This window comes from Convolutriloba macropyga, chromosome 11, assembly GCF_964194025.1.
Source record: "Convolutriloba macropyga chromosome 11, txConMacr16.3, whole genome shotgun sequence".
Classification (NCBI taxonomy): Eukaryota; Metazoa; Xenacoelomorpha; order Acoela; family Convolutidae; genus Convolutriloba; species Convolutriloba macropyga.
In genome coordinates, this window is record NC_134478.1 from 56,018,859 (window position 1) to 56,028,616 (window position 9,758).

Below are 9,758 nucleotides of genomic sequence, written 5' to 3' on the forward strand. Positions count from 1 at the left end.
CTTTACTTGAAAGAGCTATTTACTAATTTTGCACTTCATATTGACGAACCAAATGTTTTCTGCTGCATTTTCATGTGTTCCATTAATTGCTTAGATTTTGATTGTTCACGTCGCGCAAAATTTTATTAAAAATGCTTCGTGACCAGACAAATAATCGCTGCTATAAACGAAGATTTTCTGACCCAGAAATTTTCCCTCAATTTTTTTTCAATTCCTTTAAACAAACTGACAAAACATGGGGTAGCGACTACAAAAAGTCTAATATGTCAACAACATAGCTGTTAATTACCAGAAAATAGACGTAATAGCTTCGTAGATCTTCAGTATCAAAGATAATAAAAAACGCCAAAATTTTTAATTTTTATTAAATACTGAGATGTTATTTTTGATTAAGAATATGTCAAACTTACTGCTGCTTCTAATAGCTGCTCTCAACTTACCTTCACCTTCACTTTTCAACAAGTGACACACATTCACTTCTTATATCTTCGAATTAAAGAAAAATCAATTTCGAGTGATGAAGTCAATTTTGAGAGGTACGTCACGTGTGAAAAAAATCTTATTTGCGCGAATGAGCAAAAAACTCGCTCCACTAAAGAATGAAAAATGCAGTCAAGCACGCAATTCAGTTGAAAATGCAAGAACGAATGAATATAAAGCAGATTGAAGTCATACGGTCGTGGCGTCATATGGTGTCGTATCAAAAATCTTGACAACGAAAAAAAAACCAAGAGAAGGCTGAATTTGCCCTCAGTACACTTAATTTTGTGGCAAGGAATTCCAGACGCTTTGCAGAACGCGAAACGCTTCATTAAATGCTCGAAATTTAAGCGACCGGCAAAAATTCTAATATTTCCGCATTCACCAAAAAGCCCACTCGTCTAGCTCTAGGAGTCCAAATTTATCAAAATCTGTATCAACAAGGTCTATGATCTTCTTCACCGTTAAAAAGACCGACATATAAGCGTGAATTAAAATCGCGGATACAAGTTGACATCTTAAAAAAGTCCTCTTTTCAATTTACCCTGATTTCACTTTTGCTTGGGATTAGGAACTCCAGCCGAATGGTGCCTTGTACAATACGAAAAATGAGAATTCTAGCCAGATGCTTAATTTCGTTCGCCGCACAATCTGATTGTTTAAATTGGAAATAGCGAATTAAATCAGCCGGGTAGTCCCTTGATTATCTATGTTCTGCGGTTGGTTACGCAAGCCTCAACTTGTCGCGCGGGTGGGCATTGCGGCTACGTATATTCATACCTTTGTCATGCTATTTTATTTAAAATAAACAAAAGGGGAGAACAGTTGCTTTTCAAACAATGCATATTTAAAACTGACCAGTAACAGAGAGCGGGAATTATTCGGCTTTCGATTTTATTCGGCTAGACCGCCTCCTCCTGGGGATTAACTTATAAGGATTCTTACCCAGTTATACTTGGACAGAAAGCGCTAGAGCTTTCAGTTTTTAAAAATGATGCTCCGTTGAAAAATCAATAACAAAAACGACTTGATATAGGATCATTTTGTGGATAAGATACAAAAACGAACTCACCAGAAACCACTGTTGAGTTTGGCAGACGTGGCTAAGACTGAGGGAGAATTCGGACAGGGTTTGAAAAACGGGGTGAAATGAGTGCCTACTGCAAGCGCCAGCGTTTTTGATTCAAAATGCTTAAGGCAATCTCGATTTTACATGCTCTGCATGTTTTTGGCAAATAGTTCGATTTGACTGATAAAGGAACGCGCTCTACTTTATACTGAACAGCGCAAATATATTCAACTAACTCACTTCACAAAATGCCACGTTGCAATTGTATATTCGCTCTATCTAGCTTAGTATGGTTAAAATGAAAGGGAGCAACTGAACTCTACTGTGCTTTGTGAATAAATGAACGAGTATAAAATCGGCGGTTGCTAGGCAAAATCTGCACAAATTGTGAACAAGCATCTGGCGCTGTGTATATTGTCAAATATTTATTATACTCTTATCTATCTATCTACGTGAGAAAGCACGCTCCACTATATCAGTTTAAACCATGGCCACATAGAAAGTAAGTTAAGCTAGCACGCACTGAAGTGAGTTAAAGCGTGGCCTGATAGAACGTTGTAACACGTACACGTTGAACTGAAAGCGGACAGAAAACGGGAAAATTTCATACATTAAGCGTTGTGCGTCACAAGTGGAAATGAATAAAATTCCCTTAGCAACGGTTTCCAATAGCAACGAGCTAAATTTATGCGGTCCATGTAAGTACAAGTATGAAAGCGCGATATGCCTGTCTCAATCCGTATTTTTTCAGGCAAACATATCTGACTGTAATTTACATGCATTCACAACCGATCTATTTAAGGTACAATCATTGCCTAGGAAGTCCACGTTAAGTCCACGATGATCGTCATTGAACAATCAAATAATAAAAGCTTGAATTCACTAACATTTCAGACGATTCGTCAGTAGTTTGATCGTTGTTCAAAGCACCATCACACATTGGTCATCTGAAATTGTATGGAATTTGGGCTATTAAGGTGCTATTCGTATTATAGAAAACGTGTCAAAAGTCGGACGTTATTAAAGACGTTATAGAATGTTATAAATTCCACAATGAACAAATTACAAGATAAAAATCTAAATCTTTGGTCCCTGAAGTTGAATTCAATTGCTATAAATTTTGACATACGGAACCACTCGTTATAATTTTGGCCATATAATTTGCAAAACTAGCCAGATTCGTTTTTTTGATTTGTATATTGAGATGTATTATAAATAATGGGCACTAATTTCTAGAAAAAGAGTCAAGAATTTATGGATCAAGTTGATCAGGTTTTGAGACTGAATTTACTATAACATACGAAAATCTTGAAAGTTCAAAACTAGAATTGCATAATAATAATGATAATAATTAATATTTTTGGTTCCTGCGTAATCGCAGCGGAACAGCATTAGGCTACCGTGGCCTGTTCTCAGCTTCCCTTTTTCCAATTGCTCCCCGTCAAATCGCACAAAGACAGAAATAACAAAAGTGTAAGTTTTTTTCAAAGTTTTCCCATTATCTTTTGGGTCTTTTCCAATATAGCCAACCCCCCTATGGTTTATGATGTTTACCCTGATGGTGGGATATAATGGTAAAGGCCTATCCTTTTTCCATGATTTTGAAATTATTCGATAGAAAATAAAAGATAGATGAAAATTAATTGAGAGAATTCACAAAACTGGCAGGCAGAGAAAATCCAGGTACACTCGCTGACCAAATTAATCGGATAATCATCAAAGTTAAGTAGCTCCAAATCCAAAAACCGACACGCCTACTGAAAAGAAAATCCCGATAAAAAGAGGGCATTTAATCAGACCGAAATGTGGAGGAGGGTGGACCGGTGTACTGCTGGGTAAGAACCGCCCTTTACACCATGAAATTGTCTCAAAGCTGTTTTGATGAATCGGATACTTAAAGGCTAGTAAGACGTATGGCTATCTCCCCCGGTACTTAATGCCCTCCGGACGTCACCTGGCATCCTGTTTTTGAGGACAAAAAGTTGAAGTTCAGAAGAATCGGGTGAGCGTAAAACCGCATTAAAATAAAGACCACATGACTAATATAATTGCTACACACTTCGTTTGATAGCAATTAATAAGTGATGTGAGTTTAAGTTTGTTCAACTATGAATGAGTTTTCATTTGCGTTACCGTTATGCCTGTACAAGGAAATGCGCTAGGTTCTACACCTATCATAATGAATTTCCAAAACGACATTCCTGTTAATTTTAAAACATTCCTGTTAATTTTAAAACTAAACTCAACTTGTAAGTCTTGCAGCAAACATTTGGAAAATTAAAATAAAACCACAAACAACTTCGACTGGTAATATTTTACCGAGAGATTGTTATACCGATCCACATCCAGAATAGTCTGCAAATGCAGTTTTTGAAATAACCGGAAAAAACTTGACAAGACGTTAAACTACCAAACTTAAGCCTAAACTTAATGAGCTATTGCCACAACGGGTCAAAAAAACCTCGGGGGTTGCGACCCCAATAGCCTCAATTACTACTACTACTACTACTACTACTACTACTACAACTACATTAAAGATGCGAATAAAATGTAATTTTGTATCACTTTGTGAGACTTGGAGTTCATAAACTTTAAATTGCGGCACCTAGTATTTCGCCGTTACCGTATTATCCTAATTTCAGCAAGAACGCTATCAAGTGGTGTAAAAAAAATCTTTGAGAAACCAAAAATTGGTTGCAAGATGGGGTGCTAACCTACTTTTGAGGTTCAGTATAATTTTGTCTGTATTCTAGGACTTCTTCAATTGAAATAAATTTCCCGTCGGCTCATTTTAAACAATCGATTGAATTGGGAAGATTTTCTCTTTGACGAATATTTGGAACTCTATTGTAGCGTGCTTCAGTCAGGGAGAGCTGGGGGCTATGAAAATAACAAATGGCCATTAGAGGCTACATTCACTGACAAAGTAACACAAAATGCAGTTTTACAAGTTTAATTGCTTTTTAAGATAAATTTTCGTCATCACTTGCTGTTAATTTTGATTTTTATGTCAATCGACGCATTAATCATCAGTAGTCATTAGATCTACTTTTCGCAGCCTGTCGAGAAGACGAATCTCAATTAAGCAAATTAACGATACAGATAAGACAACAGAACTCGAAGTGGTTAATTGAGCGCAGAAACCAAGTACTGAATGATATGGACGAAAAAGAACAATTCATTGTGACATTAGCTTCAGAGAAGGGTTCGTCCAATTGGTTAAATGCTCTGCCACTTAAAAAATACGGATTCAACATAAATCAAGAATTTCGAGATGGGCTGTGTTTGAGATATCATTGGGACCTTGAGAACCCCCCGAACATTGCACATGTGGAGAAAAATGGACAATCGCACACACCCTCCACTGCCCGAAAGGAGGATATACACACCTGAGGCATAACGAAATTCGTGATTGTTTCGGAGAGTTGTTGAATCAGGTTTGCCATGATGTAGAATAGAGCCGAAACTTCTTCCGCTTCAAGTCGAGAGCTTTGCAAGCAACTCAGTAACCAAAGATGATGAGGCTCGACTCGACATTAAAGCAAATGGATTGTGGGAGTCACGATTCCACCGTACCTTCTTCGACGTCAAGGTCTTTGATCCGCATGCCAAATCATGTCCAAAAAACACCAAGGACGCTTACAGGTATCATGAATCACTGAAGAAACTGAAATATGAAAAGCGGATTGTCGAGGTTGAACAGAGCTCCTTTACGCCACTGATCTTCTCATGTACTGTCGTCATGTACTGGCGGAGCGAGTCCCAACACGAACAAAGTCATCACAAGGATAGCTCAGAAAATGAGCCACAAACGAGAAGAGTTTTAGCGATATTGTTAGTTACATACGGACGAGGTTAAGCTTTGCATTTCTACGAAGCTGCCTCCTATGCATAAGAGGCTGCAAAGTTTTAAAAAACTGGAACTAACCGAATCATCCATAGGGGCCATTATAGAAGAGGGAAGGGCTCAAATAATTTTAGTTTCTAGACGCGATGATTATTAATGTCATCTAATGTTTCTTACATTGCTATTATATGTCTTTTCCTGAAGCTATTTAATAGTTACTCTTTGTTGTACCACCGTGTTAAACTGAATTCACGCTTTTCACCTTTTAAATTATATACACCTGCTAATAGTGTTCTATGTACCTTTAATGTACGTGCTTTTCTTAACGCTAGCTTCTATTTGATTTTAATTTGTTGTACCACCGCGTTAAACTGAATTCACCCTTTTCTCTCATTAGATCTACTTTTGACTAAACTGACACGCTTAATTAAAAAATCCAAATTTGACCAGTTTTACATAAGCAGCTGTTTTGAGTCCCACGTGAAATCTTGTTCAACTTTCTCAAGTTGAACAATCTTGTTCAAGTTATTGCATTGTGAAATCAGCAAATGTATGAGAAGTTGAACAGATTTCAAGTGGGACTCAAAATACAGCTGCTTATGGAAAACTGGACAACTTCTATCTGGATTTTTTCTGTAATTAGGCTCGTCAGCTTAGCCAAACAAAAGATCTATTAAACTTCTGATTGTGCGCCGATTGACAAAACGAACGGCCAAAATTATGTTGACTAAAATTGACTTCCAAAACAGGCAATTTACCATGTTAAATTGAATTTTGTAGGTTTACTTTTGGATCTTTTCGGTTTGTTTTCAGTGTGTTTTGGATCTTTTCAGTTTGTCACCCCCCCCCCCCCCCCCCGCATAACGTACTGGGGGCACAAACGGAAAAGATCCAGTGTATTATTATATAGCTATTTTAGATGGGAGCTGTGGTTGAAGAAGGGAGGATGTTAGATTGACTCATCTTCTTTCACATTAGTTATTTGTGTTCCAATGCTGTCTTATTTTTCACAATTTTCTCAACTGATGTTTGTATATCATATGATTGATAGATTTGAACAATACGAAATGCTTTGAAGACGTAAAGCTGGAAGGGCCCCGGATCAGCCAATATTCACCTAGTGTTGGGTTGGTGCATTTCTTAATTTAGCTTTTGTTAAAACATTGACACCAATTAATGCGCATTTTTTCGACACGTTTGCAATAATTGCTTTAAACTTCGATCGAAAGCAATTTAAAGTTTATATAAAGGAAATTCAAATGCTACGGAAATTCTTCAAAACCAGGCAGCTTACTCTGCAATAAAGACGTACGCTTATCAATGCTACTTGCAACAATAAGTGAACTGTTTTAGCAATTAAAAAAAAATATTGCCAGAAAATAGTCTAATTGTCCTAATTGCCTAATTGTGATAAACTTATTAGCCTAATTGTTGTGATAAACTTATTAAATTAGCCTATTGTTGTGATAAACTTATTAAATAGTTTCATATCATGAAATGGGACTGTATTATATGCAAAAAGAATTTTCACCACAACTCCTACAGTGTCCCCTGTCAAAAATGCAAGGAATATGCCCACATCAAATGTGCAGACGTCTCGAAAACAGCCAAAAACGTGGAGTGGATCTGTTTATACTGTTTTAGGCCCGCGATTCCCCGAGTTAGCCCAGACTCTGCTTCGCTTGTTGGTCCTGGTGACCTTCAGGAGCAAGCTGGCTGTGAGAGGGGCCGGGAACCGGGCCAAGCCATAGCGGGAGACGTACGCCCAAATTTTCAAAACCCACTGAACCCCCAAAGCCAACAAACAGCGCTAGAAAAACCAGAAGACCTGCTTCCTATCTACCAAGAAATCGTTCACTGGAAGCCAAGCTTCATGAGAATCGACAAATGCAAAGCAGGCAACTCTTTTACCAACGCACTAAACGACGCCCTTAAACCTCTTGCAGACCAATCAGCAAATGCCCCCTTCTCATTGCTCGCTGCCATGATCATGCCCCACCTACTGCTCTGCCGGACAAAGAAGGCCGACGACAACTCTGCCAATAAAACGCTAAACCGACGTCTTGACCTTTGGTTTAGTGGAAAACTGACGGAACTTTTCCATGAGGCAGGAGCATTGCAAAAACGAAAGCCAGCAGCCAAACAAAAAGTAAGTGAGCCCAAACCAATCAAACGTTTCAATGAATTGATGAAAGAAGGAAAAAGTTATTGTTGACCTTTATTGAATTCAAGTTATTTCAGAAAATAGTCCAATAGATTCGTAGACGTGCAGTCTCAAAATATAATGAACGACCCAAAAACCTTTTAAGCTATGTTGAATAAGAATAAGAAGTTCGATTAAGAATCTGTTTAGCTTAATGCTACTTCTAATAGATGCCCTCAAATACCCTTCATTTAGAGTGACACGCACTCATTTGACCTTATCCCTTGGAATTATAGTAAAGATAAGCCATTTTTAGAGTCAGGTCATTTTTGAGAGTGAGGTAAGTCACGTGTGACGGATGAACAAAAATCTCGCTCCAACTAAGAGTGAAAAATGACGTCACACACGCAGTTGCAGAGCTCAGTTGAAACTGCGTGAAAGAATGAAAAAAGCAGACTTGTAGTGATTGTGATGTCATGAGGTCGTAACAAAGAGAAGGCCAAAATAGCCTCATCTATCGCTTCGCGGCTATTAAAAAGTATTATTGAGGTCAATTCTTCGTTGTGGGCCTCCAATGACCAAAAATCCCAAAACTATGAACATGAAATTGTTTCTAGTACTAGTAGATCAATCCTCTGTGAACTGTTTGACTTTTGTTTTCAGTCGTATTGCCCTTATTTATCTTGGGTGGTTTAGTTTTCTCATTTACAAGTCTTCTCTCGTGCATTTATTGCTCATCGTCATGGCTTTCAAAAACTTAAGCCGAAGCTTCAAAACTTCAGCCGAAAAGAGCCGATGTCAAAATTGATGAAGAGCCGGTCAGAATTGATAGATAAATTGCATGTAATTACCCATTAAATTGTTCTTTCCCATTCCCCCCCCCCCAGCTTAGTGGTCAGATAACCGATACCCAACCCCCCCCCCCCACCTCATCATGGCAATTATACTATAGTTGGGGGCCTGTAAATTCATGGGGGAAAGACCCAAACTTATTAGTTAATAAATACGGAGAGCATTCGGTTTGTTAAATTGCTCTGATGTTCGGTAATGAAATTTCGATAATTCCAATGGAGGCTAGATCCATATCAAGATCCACGGAGGTTGTTATATAGTAAGTCCCATAAAGTTGCAACGCAAGCGAACGTTCGAAAAGCTCGGGGCATGCAATTGAAGTGTTTTGCTAGATATCTGCATGTTTTGAATTTGAACTTTGGCCTTTGAAACGTTCGATAGCGTTGCAACTTTATGGGACTGACTATAGTTCTATATCAAGTCCCATGCGCGGGGGTGACAAATGGAAAAGATCCGATGTTTCCCTGCCTCACTTGCATTTCAAAAAAGCTACTTAAGCAAATTCCGGTATCACCCTAATATTGTCTTACCAATTTTTCTTCCATAATGCAATTAGGCTTATTCATTGAATTAAAACTGTCAGTAATTGATACTCTCATTACATTCATGCATAGAGCTTCAATTTTCTCACTAGCGTTGCAAACTTTACGCCGTTGAGCTGTCATATTGGTTACTTCATTTCAAATCTATCTGAAACCATTTTCTTTTTCTATCGGATGTCCTCGATTCCGACAGAAATTTCTTTCTTACTGATTTCACTATTCGGTTGGCAATAAACTGGCTATCCATTCATTTCTACCTGAAAATTCATTCAACTTAGCTTATGACAAAATTCTTCGATCGGTTATGTAACAATAACTACGTCATTCAAATTACGGAACTCAGAAGGTACTCATACTTCTTTTCAGGAGTACGCAACCTGTTAAAGACATCTGTGACATTTGAATCCTGATTGGCTCAAAAAAACAGACATGTCATTCAAATATCTAAGACGAATTGAAATTCAGCGACAAGTCTCAAATGATAAATGAGAAGAGACCTCTGCAGAAGAAAAGGTCCATATCGAAAATCTTGTTCTCGAACATTGGCATTTCGTAAAAGAAATTTTTTTCGAGAAGATTTTTTGATGGAGAGAAATCCTAATAAAAACGTTCTAACGAAAATTTCAGTTCAAAAGATGACATATCCTAATAGTATTGAAAAAAGCAGTCACGTAAAACATCAGCTGTAATGGCAAACACTATGCCTGCTTCATTGACTATGAAAACGCAATGACGTAAATAGTAACCTGCTGCTGAGAAAGCTGATAAATCCTTGATGGAGAATTCCTGTCAAATGAGATTGAACAGAAAAACAGGAGTAGCCCA

At 37.8% G+C, this 9,758-nt stretch overlaps 2 protein-coding genes across 3 annotated transcripts in view; one reads left to right on the forward strand and one right to left on the reverse strand.

Annotated features, from left to right (window-relative positions):
• LOC142349456 (chromodomain-helicase-DNA-binding protein 1-like) overlaps positions 1-9,758 on the reverse strand; it is a 369,586-nt gene that overhangs the window by 43,820 nt on the left and 316,008 nt on the right. Inside the window, exon 2 of one of the 2 annotated variants that reach the window (XM_075401033.1) lies at positions 2,437-2,496. In XM_075401033.1, the coding sequence (XP_075257148.1) occupies positions 2,437-2,489 (53 nt within the window). In that variant the 5' untranslated portion in view covers positions 2,490-2,496. The remainder of the gene's footprint in view (positions 1-2,436; positions 2,497-9,758) is intronic. The other variant, XM_075401031.1, reaches the window with a different exon arrangement.
• The window catches only part of LOC142349440 (vacuolar protein sorting-associated protein 4-like), an 82,375-nt gene continuing 79,470 nt past the window's right edge, over positions 6,854-9,758 (forward strand). The window contains exon 1 of the mRNA XM_075400988.1: positions 6,854-6,876. The gene's annotated coding sequence lies outside the window, so the exon portion shown is untranslated. The remainder of the gene's footprint in view (positions 6,877-9,758) is intronic.